We start from the raw sequence: 19,047 nt of genomic DNA, 5'->3' as shown, positions 1-19,047 counted from the left end.
TAAAATGTCCAATATCTTTAAAATTCAAAGTCCTTTAAAAATTCAAAGTCTCTTAACTGTGGGCTCCACTAAAATACTTTCTTCCTTCAAGAGGAAACATATCAGGGCACAGTCACAACCAAAAGCAAAACTCAAACTCTAAATGTCCAATGTCTAGGATCCAACTCATGATCTTCTGGGCTCCTACAAGGGCTTGGGTCACTTCTTCAGTCCTGCCCTTTGTAGCACACAGCTTGTCTTTTAGGCTCCAGCTGCCTGTACTCCACTGCTGCTGCTGTTCTTGGTGGTCATCTCATGTTACTGGCATCTCCAAAATACTGCTATCTTCCACTGTAATTAGGCTTCACCAATAGCCTCTCATAGGCTCTCTTCATGGTGACAAGCCTCTGCTCCTATGCATGACCCCTTCAAGTCCTGGGCCGTCAATTGCAACTGAGGCTGCACCTTCACCAATGGCCTCTCACTGTGCCAAGAGCCTCAGCTGCTCTTCATGACCCCTTCATGCCTTCAAAACCAGTTCCACCTGGGTGATTCTTACACAGTACCAAGTCCAGCCACAGCACAAAATACAGCAGTGGCTATCTCTGGAACACAGCCTCTGTGCTCTCAGAAAACACTTCCCAGAAGATTTCACCTCAGTGATGCTGGTCTCTTCTTAATTACCGCTAATTTCTTAGCTCCAGCTAACCAGCATCAATAGTCCCAATAACACAAAGGGTTGCTTTAGTGGTTCTGGTATCTTGTTACTCACAGCTGATTCTTCAGCCCCAGCTAACCAAAACCACAGAATCTTCACAGTCAAGAAATGGCCACTGTAAGAGTCTTTAATTTTCCCTCTGAAATTTCACAAGCCAGGCCTCCATCTTTTGCACTGTTCTTAACATTGTCTTCTAAGCTCCTACAGATCTTTCCACCAAGCTCTTAATATTCTAATAGCTTTTCTAGCTCAAAGTTCCAAAGTCCTTCCACAGTCCTCCCCAAAACATGGTCAGGTTGTCACAGGAATACCCCACTACACTGGTACCAATTTGTCTTAGGGTTTCTATTCCTGCACAAACATCATGACCAAGAAGCAAGTTGGGGAGGAAAGGGTTTAGTGAGCTTACACTTCCACGTTGCAGTTCATCACTAAAGGAAGTCAGGACTGGAACTCAAGCAGGTCAGGAAGCAGGAGCTGATGCAGAGGCCATGGAGGGATATTTCTTACTGGCTTGCTTCCCCTGGCTTGCTCAGCCTGCTCTCTTATAGAACCCAAGAACACCAGCCCAAAGGTGGTACCACCCACCAGGGGCCCTCCCCACTTGATCACTAATTGAGAAAATGCCCCACAGCTGGATCTCATGGAGGCACTTCCCCAACTGAAGCTCCTTTCTCTGTGATAACTCCAGCCTGTGTCAAGTTGACACACAAAATTAGCCAGTACACCCCACAAGTAGTTTCCTTCTGCCTTCATGCCATGTATGCACATCCTCATGTCTGTCTGTCTGTCTGTGAATGAATGTCTCTCACTCTCTGAACCCAGGTCCTTGATATCAGCAAGTATACATACAACCTTCTGTCTCTCCACTACCTTACTTGTTAATGCTCCCCACCTGGACCTTCTCCCCATATTTCTGCTTTCCTCCCATGTCATATAGATGCTAGAGAACCTGTTTTCTTTGCTGCGTTTATGTGTCTCAGACAATTAAAATCTTCACCACATTTTAGTCTTGGAGTCTTGATGGCTTTCAGAAGTTCTCGTAGTCTACTAACCTCCACTTGCAAGTACCGGCTGTGTTGGCGTGAGCTTATCTGTCACCTTGTAATTCCCTGTAGATTTTATTTTGACTTTGGGGTCACCTTAAAGACAGTGTGGCTTTGTGGGTGCCAGTCTAGTGTGAGCAAGCTCTGCAGGCTGGCACTGTCACGGCTGCGATCTTCAGTTTTGACATCTGTAAGATGCCGTCCTCCTTGTTCAGGCTGCCCATGCTTGGGAAGGATAAATGCAGTGGCCCATGCAAGCGCTGCTCATGGTGCTGGGTGCATAGTAAATGCTGGCACCTCTCATACTGGGAAAGATGGCAAACAGATGCCTTTGAATCTTTTAATTATTTTTGTTTTGTTTTTTGGACTAGTGCTTCTTTGAGCTTAATAAATGACAGCTATGCTTAGAGTTTTAGTTAAAATCAGGCCTATTTTGTTTTCCATAAAAAGATTTATATTTGATTTTCATTATATGTGTGTGTGCATCTATGTGTGTCGCTTCAGTTAGGGTTTCTACTGCTGTAATAAAACATCATGGCCAAAAGCAACTTGAGTAGTGTCTCAGTCAGGGTTTCTATTCTTGCACAAACATCATGACCAGGAAGCAAGTTGGGGAGGAAAGTGTTTATTCAGCTTCACTTCCACACTGCTGTTCACCAAAGGAAGTCAGGACTGGAACTCAAGCAGGTCAGGAAGCAGGAGCTGATGCAGAGGCCATGGGAGGACGGCTTGTTTCCCCTGGCTTGCTCAGCCTGTTCTCTTAGAGAACCTAGGACTACCAGCCCAGAGGTGGTACCACCCACAAAGGACCCCCCACCCCACCCCTTGATCACAAATGGAGAAAATGCCTCACAGCTGGATCTCATGGAGGCACTTCCCCAACTGAAGCTCCTTTCTCTGTGATAACTCCAGCCTGTGTCAAGTTGACACACAAAACCAGCTAGGATAAGCAGGCAAGGGGTTGTTTTACTTTACAGCTTATAGTCCATCATCCTGGGAAGTCACAAGAGCAGGAACTCAAGGCAAGAGCTCATACACAGGCTGTGGAGGCCCTGCTTACTGGCTTGCTCCTCATGGCTTTCCTATAGCCCTACCATCCCAGTTATAGCATCACCCACAGTGAGCTGAACCCTCCCGCATCAGTCAGTCAGTCAGTTAATCAATCAATCAATCAATCAATCAATCAAGAAATGACACTGTAGACTTGCCTATAGGCAAATCTTACGGAGGTATTTTCTCAATTGAGAAACCTCTTCCCAAATGACTCTAGCTTGTTGTTGGCAGGAAACTAGCCAGGCCAGGTATTCAACGTTTGTGAGACTTTCATCTTCTCTTGTCGTTGGGTTTGAGTTAGTTGGGACGATTATGGGTTTCTGCATTTGTATTGCAAACTCTGGTAACAAAAGCCCAGGGATCCGGTATTTGTTCTCAGTTCTTTCCTCATGACAGAACAGTCAGTAACGCTCCCTAACTCTCTTGAACACTCTATTCCCGCCATCCCTTGTTCTGTACCTGAACAGGTGTATTAGGCTGTAGCCTGGTCCTCTGCATTCTCTCCAAGGCGTTCCCACAATCTGTGTTGTAATCAAGTGTAAACTGTGCTAGACTCCTGTGCAAATGCACTTGAAAGAGACTGGGATGTAGCAGTGCACCCTGGCCTTAGTGGGTCACAAGGACAGCAGGAAGGACTTCGTTTCTCCCGAGCAGCATCTGGCTTCTCTCTGTGCACTGTCCTTTCTGAAGAGCTAAGTGACTTCATGGGTCCCTTTTCTGTGTCCCAATACCTGCCCTCTCGGTCTGCATGTTTCTGTATATCCTGTTTTCTCCCCTCACCCCCTTTCCCCATACTTTTTGAGCAGATTTTTGCTGTATTTCTTGGAATCTCCTATGTAGACTAGGCTGGACTCAGCTTTGGCTGTCCTGCCTTTACCCACGAGTGCTGGAATCACAGAGGTCTGCCTGGCCTCCCACAGGTCTTACAAAGCAGCTCAAATGCGTCCTGCACCTTTTATGCTTTTTCATGTGCTTGTTTTTAATTGCATTACAATGTGTCATATTCTCTTTGTACTGTTTACTGTTTACATTCACCTTCCTGTTTTGAGATGGAGTCTCCTTGTGCTTTAAGGCTGCTTTGTAACTCACGTTCCTCCCAACCATCTCAGGGGCTTTAGGGTTAGAGCAGCTATTCCTCCCTTTTGGACTCTGTCTAGATCCTTGCTGTTCAAGACAGGACCCGTGGCTCATTCGAAAGCACGAACCTTATATAGATGTTAGTAAAGTATGGGTATTTTAAAAGCAGGTTAATTCATGTACAAATTTGTAACTCTCAAGTATTTTAAATGTCTAGGGGGTTAAAGTTGGTTGGAAAAACAATAGTGTATTAAGTATGTTGCATTGGTTAGCTGAGGACTGATGACATTATGAATACAGAAGGTTGAAAATAAATCCCATATTCAAGTTCATTATAACAAAAGTTAAAGACAGCAATCACTATATTTAAAAAAAAAAAAGAATGTCTAACAGCTAAAATTTCTTCCCAGTAGATGGCATTGTAAGACTGTTTTTTTTCTATATTCTTTCTATCCCTTTTGCTGAGAGAATTAAAGTTTGTTTCTTTCTGACAGCTGTGGTTTGTAAAAGTGATTACATTGTTTCATGGAGAGATTGCTAAACCAGAAAGACTGTGTAACACATCCACAGGGCCTCTGGTTTCAATTATTGTGCCCAGCTAGCCAGTTCCATAACCTCTTCCATCCTTTTCCCCTTTCTTCTGTTCATTGAGAAATCTATTTATGGGATCCTCTTGTGTCTAGATACTAGGCTAGTGTTTGATGGTACGCTGGGAGGAGGAGACAGCTGTGGGTTAGTTCATCCGACTCTACAATGCCTCACATGGTCTGTATTTGGGTAGGTAAGAGTTGGGTACTTTACCCGCCACCTGTTCCTGTAGGCAAGGCACCTGATGGTTCCCCATCTTTGTTATTTTTTTTTTTCTCTTTCCAAGTATGTAAGCGCCAAACCTATCTTTAAGGGCACCTGTGACAGTTCCGTGAGTAAGCAGTCAAGAGTTAGACTGGTTCCTAGCCCCGGGAACGCTCCCTCTTATTTTTTATACTTGTTGGTTGTGCTGACAGACGTGCACTGTGAACTGATGAAGGAACTAAATGAACGTAACTGATAAACTGTGGCGCTGCCATTCGTGAGCAGTGTGAGGAATTAAGGTAAAATCAGTACATGATTAGTTTTCTAATTTTTTTTCTAGAGGTAGCATGTTCGGCTCTAGTATGTTCTTGTCAAGTTTACATTGCTTTATTGATCACTTTAGTGAAGCACCGATACTCCTCCCCGTCTCGTAGAAGGTTGGTCAGAGCTAGGGCTTTGCCATTAGAATGGAGTAGTTTGGGCCTAGGACGCTGATTGCCTTAACCCCAGCATTCAGGAGGCAGTCAGGGGCTTGCAAATTTCTCTGTCTACACCGGAGGTCTAGACCAGCAAGGTCAAAGAGTGAGACCTTATCTCAAGAAACAGAAAACAGAAGAAACAAACAAACAAACAGACAAACCAAAACAGAAAGCAGAGGCTGTGATTGAAGGCCTTGCCAAAGTTGTTCCAGGTTAAGCGAAGGTAAAACCAGATTTGGCTCCTGGCCCTGGGTCCGACAGCGAACCCTGCATTGTGTCGCCTGCAGAGAAATACTGGGGACTCAACAGCTCTTCTTCTTGCAGATCCCACTGTGTAAAGTAATTCGATTCAACATAGACTACACGATTCACTTTATTGAAGAGATGATGCCTGAGGTGAGAGGGGGAGGGGCGCCTAACAGCTGACCATGTGCACTCTGCTTCTATAATCTCTCTCTCTTAAAAAAGAAAAACAGCAACAACGAAACCAAACCATAACTGAAGTTGGTCTGCTCCAGCTTTTTGGCCACTTGAGTCCCCTAAAGTACCGTGTTCCCTGTTGGAAGGGTCACTGTGGTACAGCTCTGAGCCACAGCTCAAAAATTTACACTCGTTGACCTATTTCTGAACCCGTGTCTGCTCGTGCAGCCTCTGCTGATAGTCACTCTCCATCTGTTCTCAGTTTTGCTTTAGGGGACAGAGTGTGGGTACTGGCCAGTGCCACAGAGGGCTGGGACAGTGACACTGAATCCGAGGGCTGTCAGAATAATCTTGCTCATTATCTCTAGTGACAAGATCTGCGCTTGGCTCATTTCTCTTCCCATATATTTCCTTTTTTTTTTTTTTTTTTTTTTTTGCCTAATTGTTTTTCATTGCAGATGCTAAACAGCAGATTTATCTAAATATATGCAAGGGATTTTAAATTCCAAAGTAAGATTAATGTGAATCTCAGAATGATTCATTGCCTGGTGTGGAATTTAGTGTTGTCAACAAATCACGCTAAGAAATTACAAGACAGCAAGCAAGCTTGTGTACTTGATGCGCTGGGGATGATTTCTGGAGCCTTTGGCTCCTGCAGTCTGGTTAACCGGGGAGCACTGTCATGGAAGGGCAGGGAGCACTGGGGAGGGCCCGATGGCCTGAGGTGCATGCTGAGTCACCGAGTCCTGGCCCTTCTACCTGCATTTAAATAGCGGCAAAGAGCAAGGGCTGACCCTTCCATCTGTGGGTAGGGATTGTTAAGTTTTTACTTTTGTTTTGCTTCTGTTTGGTTCTGAGGTCATGAGCCCTTGCTTAGTGTTGTAAAACTTGATGACTTCTGATGTGATCTCAGGCAGGGTGATTTATGAACCCTGGGCCAAACAAGTAGGCAGAAGACTTAGGAGACCAAAGTTACGTGGAAATATGTCATCTGCCCAGCTTGTCTACAGGAGGAATTTCGGTAGAATTCGGCAGTTTTTCTTAGCCCTTAGCCTCTGTTAAGAGTTTGAAGCCTTGTGATACAGAGGACTTCTGCTTTTTGGTAACTTGGCAACAGTGTTCCGGGTTGTGGGGTAGGGAGGGGTGGGAGTGGGGACAACCTAGTCAGTTTGCAGTTGTGCATGTAACCTCATGCAGAATGGTCCCAGGTGATTCTTACACATTTTACAACTAGATTAGAAAAGGATGATAGAAGTAAAACTTTTAAGTCTGGGATAATTTATTTGTACACTAAAAAGGGCTGAATTGACATTTTTATAGAAATCCTAATGGCAATATTGTCTTCTTCATTTCTGTTTGAGATTGGCAAGCCATTTTTGGACAGTGGCCAAGCCGTGTAGGGAAAGCTCTTGGTGTGGTTGCCACAAACAGTTTTGAGTTACTTGGCTAGGACAAGTTAATGTATATTTGCAGATCTATAGTAATTTGATTTTGACTTATTTTTCAGAATTTTTGTGTGAAAGGACTTGAACTGTTTTCATTGTTCCTATTCAGAGATATTTTGGAATTATATGACTGGAATCTTAAAGGTAAATGTTAGGGCTGACGAAAAGAGACATTCTTCTAAGATGCAAATCACAGTGTATATAAAAACTCTGGTGACACGGCGGGGCATAGTTGAAGTTTTATTCTGTAAATATGTAAGTAAAGCGTGTTATCTGTAGGAATGCTTACTGCCTTTCCACATGAATGGGTGGCTACCACTGCCCCCCTGCAGTTGGTCAGTGCCTGTTGGTAGCCAAGAATGCTTCTCGTTACTGATAGAACTAGCTTGATTTATGTATATTGGGGAATGCATCTCGGTAATTAATATTTTAAATGTAGTGCCCATCACTGTAATCCACTTTGTAACATAACAGTTTATTAAGTTGGAGAAACAATTAGTCATTAAAACTTACATGCAAATGCAGAGAAAACACGTAGTCTTGCAGGTGCCCGAGTTCCAGCAGATTTTTTAAATTTGCTTATTTTTAAACTTGTATATCGAAGGAAGACTTTTTGAAGGTAGTTTTTAAATGAAATGAGTGAAGGGCTTTTAAAACCCAAGTGCACTGGTTAATGACTTCCGGAACTCGCAGCATCGTTTCGTTTTTAGTGTATTGATTGAAAACTGACGGAATTAACATACGGGCGCATCATGCAATGCTGTGCTTCAGTTCTGACAAAGATGCTGATATTTTTTTACAAAGTGATTTGTGTGTATGTGTGTGTGTGTGTGTGTGTGTGTGTGTGTGTGTGTGTGTATGCATTGACTCCTTGGCTTTCATTTTCCCTGTGAGTCGCTGTAGGCCTCTCATGGCTGCCCTGGCTGGCACCTGAGGCAGTTGTGATGAGTGATTGCACTGTTGAGGCAGAGTGGGGGAAGTGGTCCTGTTTATGTCCCTGCTTCTGCTGCTGGGGTTTGTGGTTACCATAAATCTTGGGAATGAAGTTGCAGTGTGTGCTTTCTGTGGCGGTCTGATTTCTCTTTTCTTTCTTTCCCCCTGTGTGCTTTAGGTCCTTTGTTTGAAGACAGCCCTCCCTGCTGTCCGAGGTTTCATTTCATGCCACGTTTCGTAAGATTTCTTCCAGGTAAATCTTTTGGCTTGTCAGTGACCTGGTGTGACTGTGTCTGAAAACAACCCTGCTGTTCTCCTCTCAGTCTTTAGGGATGGCTTCTCCACGTTGGATGCTGTTAATTATCTACTTCTCAGGTTGAACTTGGAAATGTAAACCTTTACATGCTGATTTATACCTTTCATAATTTATCAGAGGCCCTCCATCTGCTGGGCGATAGATGGTTTACACATTTTGAAAGGGTACTTAGTAAATTGTCATGTAAGTGTTATGTGGAAGAATGCATGTTGCTCAATACTACATATGGTCAATTGGAAAACAATTAGTAAAAATGTATAATTATAGCTATGCTAAAATTACTACAATAATAGTTATATCTTGGTGAGAGGATTATAGGTGATTATTTTCTATTTTGGTAGATATGCTTTTAATTATTTTGCAATGAAAAAGGATATATAAAAATTTGTTCTCCCATTAAATTAACATAATAAGCCAATGAGTAATTTAGTGTTTCTGATTTTTTTCAAGAGTATACTTGTAAGATATGTCAATATTAGTATCATTAACAACTGAGTTGTAAATGAAATCTTTGGAAGCCTTCTTTGCAGTCTTTCTCTGGAGTCTTCTGGCTCCCAGTCTCTTCCTCTGACCCTGCAGTGACCTGCTCTGTTCAGTGCACCGCTGCCCACTCTCACAAAGTGTGGCTTCCAGCTAGTGAACGCCTCTCACGTTCTCCCCTGAGCTAGATCACGTTTTTCCTTTTTCTCCTCGAACAACTGCTATAATTCAGCCACCGAGTCCTTGGGTAAAACCTTGGCCCACACCATCACTCTAAATGAATTTGTCCCAGAATCAAGATCTAGCATCTCACCTGGGGATGACATCATCTGTCTTCTTCCCTTTCCCTCCTGTCTCAGTGGACTCCATCCCTTCTTGTGTGCATGGCCACCCTTTCACTAAGTTCTTCATAAGTTCTTCATTAAGTTCTCTTGCTTTCTTCACTAAGTTCTCTCACGTGGATCTTTCTGGCACTTCAGTCCCCATACTGTCATACCCCCTACCCCCCATCTTTCCAGCCTTTTCTGGTGTTTGGACCACTTTGAAGACAGAGGCGGGAAAGAGCTGCTGCTTTCCCTTTGGCCTACACAAAATCCAGCCCTGCCGTCACACTTCTGTCCTGCGTCTTGTGCTGAGGTACCTTCCTGTCTTCTCCATGCTCGAGAAGCTTCCTAGGAACCTGGCATGCTGGCTTCCTCAAGTGTTCTTAGTCTGTTCAGAGCAGGCTTTGCTTCAGTGTCCGATGCTGTCCTCCCTGTCCAGTGCGTTGACGTGGCCGACGGCAGGGCCAGCCTCTGCAGAAGTGGCCACACACTCCTGAGCTGGGGCCCGCGATCTTCTCTCCACCTGGGCTTTGGCTTCTTTATTCCGCCTCTTCGGTTCCTCAGTTGCTTTTATTTGTCCCCCAGTTCCCTGGAGAGTTTGACTACGGGACATTCTTTATCTAGGCTGTCACACTGGCTTATTTTTGTTAGGAGAGCATTGCTTGTGTTTTTAATATTATTGTTATTGTTGATTTCATTTAGGAGATGCATTCAGAAGCTTTTTCCGTGTCGCTTCTGGTTTCGTTTCAAGTGAATGCATCTTTGATTTCATAATGGGGCTTCAACAACGAGCATCTTAGAAAATAGTGTTAGGAGAGACATTGCTGGAGAGCCTGCTCCCTTGTACCTCTCTGCCTCTCGGCAGTTTATGACCAAACAAATCTCGAAGAAAGTAGGCAGGTTTAAAACCGTCATATAGAAAAATCTTATTTTATGGGATTTCAGTGTACAAAACGCTTCTTATAACTATAGGATAACGTTTAGGTTGTCATAAATGAAAAGGTCTATTGCTTTATTTTTAAACAGGACTTGCTTTTGTTTTAAACCTGCCTCTGAAAATATACATATTTTAAAAACTCCAAAGGCTACAGAACAGTGCCCATTGTATAGCATTCTTCTGAGGGGAGGGGGACACATGGTTGATAATGTTTTTCACAGTGTTGCTTCATTAAAGATCATTTAAAGAAGTGAATTAAAAGACACATCTGATATATATTTCCATATGTTTCTATGCATGAGGTTTTTTAAAAGTACAGTTACCACATTAGTCTTACATCCTATTTTTAAATAATTCATTGAGCAGATGGATATTTTTAAGCATTCTGTTCTATAGTTCTATGGTGCTGCCAAATTTCTTATCAGAGGCACCACTGCAGTTTATGTTGCCGTGAAAAGACACTGTAGCTCTTTAACAGAGGCCAGGCAGGCCTCCCTCCCCTCCTCTTCCCCCTGCATGCTTTTCTTCCTTTGTAAAAACCATCCAAGCAGCTGCCCCTGAGGCCAAGAGTAAAGGCCGCACTCTCCCTCAGCCCTCCTGTCTCCTCTTCTGACAGAGTCTCCAACTTGACATCTTGATGTCTGTCTGCCAGTACACTTGTTACAGGTGTGCTCCAAAGTCTAGATCATCGGCCTTTTGCATGATCAGTGGTCATGTGATTCTTGGCACTCATGGGGGGGGCTCCATAAATGCATAATTACTGGTCTTATTTAGTGGGTCATAATAGCACCTTATTTATTTTTTAAAGAATTACTGTTATTTCACATGTATGTGTGAGCACCTCCATATTTGTATGCACACCATGTGTGCACCTACGGAGCACAGGAGAGAATATTGAAGCGCTTGGAAATGGAGTTACAGATAGTTGGCAGCCATTCTGAACTGGAAAATAAACACTCAGCAATCTTTCCGGAGTGATAGTACTTACTTAAATATTGATGTTTTAGTTATTCACAAAGGTGCTTTTAAAACATTTTTATTAAACATTTTATTTAAAACATTACTGCCCAAACTTAGTTTTAATTTATTTCTTAAATATTTTTAAAAAACATTCTTATTTGGTAGCCCAGGTTGCCTCATAAATCATTATGTAGCCCGGGCTAGCCTCAAACTCCTATTCCTTTGGCTCAGCCTCTTAAGATTATGGGTATGAATCACCAAATCTGGCTTTTTGTCTTTCCTTTCTCTCCCGTCTGTGTTCTGACTGGATCCAACCTTGCTTAGCTTCCAAGAGCGCATCTGATTGGGTATGTTCAGGGTGATAGGACTCCAGGCTGTATCTCATTTTTCTAGAATAAAGCTTTACCCAGACTGTGACAAAGTTGATAAATAAATACACTTGTCCTAAGTGTATATTTCTTTTTTATTTTTATTTATTTTTAAAAAAATGTTCTATATTCTTTGTTTACATTCCAAATGATTTCCCCTTTCCTGGTTCCCCCCTCCCCATAAGTCCCATAAGTCCTCTTCCCTTCTCCCGCTCCCCAATCCACCACCTCCCACTTCTCTGTCCTGGTACTCCCCTACATTGCTGCATCAAGCCTTTCCAGGTCCAGGGCCCTCTCCTTTCTTCTTCTTGGGAATCATTTGATATGTGAGCTGTGTCTTAGGTATTCAGAGCTTCTGGGCTAATATTCACTTCTCAGTGATTGCATTCCATGTGTGTTCTTCTGTGAATGAGTTGCCTCACTTAGGATAATATTTTCCAGTTCCAACCATTTCCCTAAGAATTTCATGAATTCATTGTTTTTAATTGCTGAGTAGTATGCCATTGTGTAAATATACCACATTTTCTGTATCTATTCCTCCATTGGGGAACATCTGGGTTCTTTCCAGCTTCTGGTTATTATAAATGAGGCTGCTATGAACATAGTGGAGCATGTGTTTTTATTGCATGCTAGGGAATCCTCTGGGTATATGCCCAGGAGTGGTATAGCAGGGTCCTCCAGAAGTTGTCATGCCCAGTTTTCTGAGGAACTGCCAGACTGATTTCCAGAGTGGTTGTACCATCTTACACACCCACCAGCAGTGGAGGAGTGTTCCTCTTTCTCTTCTCCTCGCCAGCACCTGCTGTCTTCTGAGTTGCATACTGGATCAAGCCTGCCGGTGTCCGAGGAGCTGCTCTGGGTCCGCCATACGCTGCCCAGAACCTTCTTAGAGACACTGTTCTGACCTGCAGTTCTGTGTACCAGGTCTACCTGTTGTGAACTATGAAAACTGGAATTCTATATTCACTTTAGTTCAGTATGTTTTGGAGACAGCTATTATTGATGTTACTGAAGTTGGCTATGCCATTTTGTATGGTATGGTAAAAAAAAAAAATCTATCTGACCATGAACATTTTAATATTGTCAGATTTCATAGATACGTGAAATATATGTGTATTAAAACAGCACATATATGTTCACTTAAGACCTGAGTCTTTTGCCTATATGTCTTCTGAGCTATATATAGGTATTTTGTATTAAGTTTTCTATTCCGTTCAGTGCTCAGAAGCTGTCTCACCAGCAGTAGTGTGTGAAGTTCCCGTTCTCCCCAGCGTCTGGCCCTCCTCCCGCATTGCACTTCTTCCCACCCCAGAGCCAGGCTGCCTCAGTGTCCTCTTTTTCCCCTCCGTGTAGCTCTTCTGGCAAGTGTTAGACGGCCCATAGGATTCTTAGTTCACCATCCGCAGCGGCTGATGACGCGGTGCACACCTCCACCCGTGGACTCACGCTCCAGTGGGTGCTCGTTCACTGCCCGTTGTTCAGAGCGATGTCTTCCTTTTCCCATATATCTGCATGCACCACAGCACACACGCACTTACGGGGTATATCTCAGGAGCTGATTCTCTTCTGCGACCTTGTGGACCTGGGACCAAGCTTAGGTCTTCCAGCTTCTGTGCCTCCGTCTGCCAAGCATCTCACCAGCACCCCCTCTCCTTCGCTTCCTCATTCAGAACAGTTGTCACACTGTGGTCCAGGCTGGCAGAGAACTCACTGTGTAGACCAGGCTGGTCTTTCACTTTTGTGAGTCCTTCTGCTTCAGTTTCCCTGTTAGTCGTCCTGCTTAAGTTTCCTCAGTTGTTGGGGTTATAGGCACAGGTCCCTTTGCCTGTCTGTGTGAGCTGTTGTCTGTCCACACAATCTGAGTGGTTCTTCATGAGTTGTGGGAACTCCTAATCTTTAGACTGTGCTCCAGCTTACATTTTTGCCTTTTCCCATGGCTATAGCCTTTTGTATCTTGTTGATCAAATTTTTGCCAATTGTGTTGTCATTATAATTTTCTTTCATGTCTTCTTTTATTTTAAATTAATGATTTTTAAATTATATAAGTATAGGCCAAACCTCTTTATTTTCAGTATAGATATCAATTACCACATACCATTTATTAAAGACATTTCTTCACAGAATTGGAGTGCCTTTGTCCTCTGCCCTCAGCCGGTGTGCACACACATTGTGTGAGCTCTGCCCTCGCTGCTGTGCACACACAGTGCGTGAGCTCTGCCCTCGGCTGGTGTGCACACACAGTGCGTGAGCTCTGCCCTTGGCTGGTGTGCACACACAGTGCGTGAGCTCTGCCCTCGGCTGGTGTGCACACACAGTGCGTGAGCTCTGCCCTCGCTGCTGTGCACACTCAGTGCGTGAGCTCTGCCCTCGGCTGGTGTGCACACACACAGTGCGTGAGCTCTGTCCTCGGCTGGTGTGCACACACACAGTGCGTGAGCTCTGTCCTCGGCTGGTGTGCACACATAGTGCGTGAGCTCTGCCCTCAGCTGGTGTGCACACACAGTGCGTGAGCTCTGCCCTCGGCTGGTGTGCACACACAGTGTGTGAGAGTATGCACTGAAAACTGAGCACCCTCCTCTGCTCACGCTTTAATCTGTGTGAGGCGTAGTTTGCTTTGCTCTTCAAATGGGATTATATCAAGCATGCTATATGCCTTGCCCTTTTCACTCCAAAATACTTGAGCCATTTTTCTGTGTAAATGTTTTGTGTCATTTTTTAAAAATTGTTTTAATTAAATATTTTTATACACTCCATATTTTACTTCCCACCCCGCCAACCCCTGTCCAGGACTGTTCCACATCCTGTACCTCCTCCCCTCCCCTGACTCCACGGTGATGTCCCCCCCCCCACCCTGTCTGACCTCTAACCTCCCTGGGGTCTCTAGTCTCTTGAGGGCTAGGTGCGTCATCTCTGATTGTGTCATTTTTACTGCTAACAAAGAAGAGGACTCTGTGATGTAGATGGATATTCTTTTTTTGACAGTTGTTCAGGTGATGAAGTTTGAGGCTCTCCTGCTTTGCCCATTTTATAGCATAGTTCAGCCGTAGTCCCGAGTTTGTCATTTGCATTTGTAGCTTCTAAAAATAGAATTCTATAAATAGTGTTGCTTTGTTAACAGAGCATATACACTTTAAGAAGTGAGCCAGATTACCTCTTGATAAAGTACACACCAATTGGTACCTCTGTTCAAGAATTCTTGGGAAAATATTCTTTTAAAACAATTACTTGCTGACAGGACATTATGATGGATTCTTTACAGTCTCGACTGTCTAATTCACAGAAAACAATGCCATTCTTAGTATGCATATGTTTCTGGAGTTTCTGAGAGGCTGGGTAGTTTGTAAATATTTCAAGTATTTTGTGGTCTTTTCATTCTACTTAGATTTTTGTAAAACTTTTTTCATTTATTACTTGTTTTTTTTTCCCCTCAGGCAAGCATGGAACTCGTTATGTAGACCAGGCTGGTCTCAAACTTACAAGCCCTCCCCATGCCCCGCCACACCTCAACCTTTGCTTCCCTGGCTTGCTGTCTGTTAATATCAGTGTGTTATAATACTAGATTGAATATTAGAATTTTGTCATTCATCAGAAGTTTTCTCTGTTTTTCCAATTTGAAGACATCCGTCCGTCTCGGTTGCCTCACAGACATGTACAAACCCCTGCTTGATAGTGTCAACCAGATGTTGTTTGGTGCGGGCCAGTTCACAGTCAGGTGGTAGAGCCGTTGCTGCATTTACATTCTAGGAATCTCCTTGCATTTGTTCCTCTCTTGACCTGTTCTCCCCTCTGGTTTGCAAAAGAACTGGGAGGAGCTCCACCCAGGTTAAGATTTTCTTCTAACTATAACTGATGGGGACAGGAGGTAAATGCAGAGGAGAACCCACATCGTCATTGGAGTGAGCTGGGAAATCCTGAGGTAGTTTGCAGATCCACTGTCTGGCAAATAAATCTAGGCAATTGCCTTATCTGGACCAGCAGTTGTCCCGTATGACCAGCAGGAGGCCACGGGGATAGAGGGCATTTCAGCATTTCTAGGGAGCAAGGGTAGTGGGGGTGGGGGACTTAAAAATTATATGTGTATGAGTGTTTTGCTGCATCTGTGTGCATGCTTGGTGGCCTTGGAGGCCGGATGAAGACATTGAATCTTCTTGACCTGGGATTAGTTACCGACATATGGGTGCCGGGACCTAGATGCAGGTCCCATTAAGAAAGCCACTGGGTGGACCTGTCCGTGCCTACCTACAGAGCCGCAGGAATGAGGGAGACCTGGGACTCTTGCGCACTCACTGCCTCACTGATGAGGTTCACCAGGAACCAAGGGAGGAGCTCACTCATATTTGGCTTATCCACTCTGAGGTGTGCTGAGTTTATCCAGAACTGTGGGGTTACAAGGCTGCTCTCCAGTCTAAGAGAGTGGAAGGGGTGTGGTGCTACCCAGCTGCCGAGCCATCTCCAATTCCTAATACAGCTTTATAGTTTGAAATTAAGAAATACTTGTTGTGAATACCAACTTTAGGGAATAAGATCATTCCAAGAGATGGTGGGATTATGTGCAAGATGTAGTCTAGAGTTAATGCTAGTGCAAAGAGAGGGGAATTGAGTGTTTATTAGATAATTGACAAATACTTGTTGGAGCAGTCATATATTTAACACAGATTTCCTAACAAATTGTCCCTCTCTCCCATATAGCCATATAAATAACCAAGCAATATAAACCGAGGGAGCCGGGTCCCTAAGAAACAGTTTATAAAGTCTGTCAGTTCATTAATGACTGTCCAGATTCATTCCCTGAAACACAAACTCTACTTCTTCTCGAATAACGAGCTGTTGTCACGGTTCCAAGTCCAGATCTGGCCGAATTCCTGCTAACCTTAGCTTACCCGCTCTTAATTTCTCGTTTGTATTGCGCCCTATTTATTCTAGCCAGCAAGAAAAAAAAATTACTGTGTTGCCTTCAGTGACATAATTCCATAAATCGCCAACATAAACATGTAGCAGAACAGACCAATGCAAAAGAGCCAATTCATTAGCATTGGTGAGCTGGCGGCCGGGTGAGGGCCAGGGGGTCACATGATTAATCCTCTTCCGAAAGCCAGTCCAGGGCTCTTCGCTGCCCAGTCTCTTCGCTAGGCGGGGTGTGGGGGCTACAGCTTGCGTCCCGGGGGCTGGTACAGGACTCTCTGGTACGGTCTGCCTCTTCTGAGACTTGCATGAAGATTGCATCCGGGTACCAAAGACGGAGCGGAGCCTCAGCCCCTTCCTGGATGTCCTTTCGTCTCAGCTTGTCTCTCCTGGGTTTCTACTTTCACAGTTGTGAATCTCTTTGTCACTGCCTTGTGAATTAGTCAGCAGACTTTAGCATGGATTTATCGTCTCTTAGCAGCAGCGCTTTGCTCCTGATGGATATTTTGTGTGGACTTGTTTAATTATGTCCGGTTTCTATGCTGCTATCTGACGCACTTCTCCTCAAGCCGGGTTGCTCCCAACCCAAACTGGAGACTGTAGTGGGCTTGATAAGTATTTTGTATTTCGGCCTTGGTTTTTTTGTTTGTTTGTTTGGTTTTTTTTTGGATTTGGTTTTTTTTTTTTTTCCGAGACAGGGTTTCTCTGTATAGCCCTGGCTGTCCTGGAACTCACTCTGTAGACCAGGCTGGCCTTGAACTCAGAAATTCTCCTGCTTCTGCCTCCCAAGTGCTGGGATTAAACTTGTGCGTCACCCACACCCAGCTATCAGTCTTGTTTTTATCTTGCAGATATTCCCCTCCTAAATAGGGGCATATGTATACCACTCGCTCATTTAGCCTAGGGAGGTTTTTAAGAGACAGATGGTGTGTAGACTTAAGTATTTCCGCTGCTGTTTATAGCTGCCTCTGTTTATATTGTTTATATTCGCTCCCATCCCTATGCTGTTCTCCTCCCCTCATAAAGATATGAAGACTTGTCCAGATCCTAAGGCAGACAGCAGTCCACCCCTTCCGCTGTCTTAGAAGGGAGTGCATCCTAGTAACCCCACAGGTCTTCCTCCTAGTGAGCTCTTCCCTTGGTTCCTGCTGAGTCAGTGTGGTGGTTACCCCTTCAGAGTTCCCCCTCCAGGTCCCTGCATTCCTGCTCTTGTGTATGTAAGCACATGAAGCGTACATGTAGACATGTAGAGTCACACACTCGCTTTGGTGTTTCTTGTCTGCCTGTTTCTTCAGACTCATTGGAAGATGAGAGATAAACATGTCGGCATTGTTCTCTCTCTCTCTCTCTCTCTCTTTCTCTCTCTCTCTCTCTCTATCTCTCTCTGTGTGTGTGTGTGTGTGTCAGTCGGGTTGTCTTTTTTGAAACTGGGTCTTGCTCTGTAGATCATGGAGGAGCTTAGCAGATTAGCTCAGAGTGGCCTCAAAGTTGCAAAGATCCTCTCCTCTGCATCTGAAGATCTAGAGTCCAGGCGTGTAGTGCCGGCGGGACCTGGCCTTTTTCTCACTTCCTAGAAGTGCGAAGGCAGCATCCTTGCAGGTGAGATGCAGAGGCAGAGAGAAGCAGCAGGAAGGCAGGCCTCATCTTCTGCAGGACCTGCTATTGTGATCATGCTCGCCCCCAAATTGAATCAGTGGGCTTGTCTGAGACATGGGACCAAGCACAGAGTCTGGCACCTAATGGTTAAAAATAAAATACCAAGCTCATAGTGAGCGCTATCAACCTGCAAGCTTTGCCACCCTCCTGCCGCGCCTCTCCTCCTTTCCTGTTTAATTCCTGTGCTTAGTTCCTGGGGCACTCTACTGAGAGGCTTTTCCCCCTTTGTGGTAGGTAGGTTTTTTGTTTGTTTGTTTTGTTTTTGAGACAGGGTTTCTCTGTGTAGCCCTTGGCTGTCCTGGAACTCACTCTGTAGACCAGGCTGGCCTCAAACTCGGAAATCTGCCTGTCTCTGCCTCGCAAGTGCTGGGATTAAAGGCATGCGCCACCACAGCCTGGCCTTGGGTAGTTTTGTCAACTTTACATGGATAAAGAATTATAATGAGAGGTTGTGAACTTCAGATTGGCTAGGGGGCATGTCTCTGTGATTGTCTTGATTATGTTAATTCTTGGGGTGGGGGTGGGGAGTTGGTGACACCTGTCCTGTGTCCTGGACTGTATAAAAAAGACCATTGGCTGAGGGCAAGCCTGCGAGCAGTTCCTTCTCCCTCTGCTCCATTGCTCTGGTGTGTCTAGCCAGTTTAAGTTCCTGCAGCCGTGGCTTTCCCAAGATGACATGTAACCTGTGGAACTGTGAGCTAAAATAAACCCTCTGTCCCCTAAGTTGCTCCTGTCAGAGTGTAAGTTGGGGCACCCCGGTCGCTGCATGGTGGGTGGGCCCCTTTTATTTCTTTCACGGCTGAGGGATCAAGCTAGAACATTCCCCATGCTAGAGAACACCTCTATCTCTGAATGTATCGTCACCTTTTTTATTTTATATATATATCTTCAAAGATGCCTTCTCTGACTAAACTATCTTAAGATAATTTTTTTTTTTTTTTACCAAGTGTTGCTTTGTAGCCCAAGCTGGCCTTAATTCAGTCACCTTGCCTTAGTCTCCTGAGACCTGAGGCGACAGGCATGTGCATCGTGCCTGTGTCCTTGACTGTCCTTCGTTTCCTTTCCCAGGTAGATTCTTTTTGACCTGAACTATTAGAGTTGCTTCTAAATACCTGTTCCTTTCCACTGGGGTGTAAGGGTTAGGAGGTTAGAGGACTTAGCTG

At 44.4% G+C, this 19,047-nt stretch overlaps 1 protein-coding gene across 4 annotated transcripts in view; it reads left to right on the top strand.

The window, feature by feature from the left end:
• Drosha (drosha ribonuclease III) overlaps window positions 1-19,047 on the top strand; it is a 111,595-nt gene that overhangs the window by 36,426 nt on the left and 56,122 nt on the right. For all 4 annotated transcript variants that reach the window (XM_052159368.1, XM_052159369.1, XM_052159367.1 and 1 more), the window contains 3 exons: window positions 5,469-5,540; window positions 7,072-7,153; window positions 8,121-8,195. In XM_052159368.1, the coding sequence (XP_052015328.1) occupies window positions 5,469-5,540; window positions 7,072-7,153; window positions 8,121-8,195 (229 nt within the window). The remainder of the gene's footprint in view (window positions 1-5,468; window positions 5,541-7,071; window positions 7,154-8,120; window positions 8,196-19,047) is intronic.

This window comes from Apodemus sylvaticus, chromosome 16 (assembly GCF_947179515.1).
Source record: "Apodemus sylvaticus chromosome 16, mApoSyl1.1, whole genome shotgun sequence".
NCBI lineage: Eukaryota > Metazoa > Chordata > Mammalia > Rodentia > Muridae > Apodemus > Apodemus sylvaticus.
This window is presented reverse-complemented; position numbering and strand designations above follow the sequence as displayed.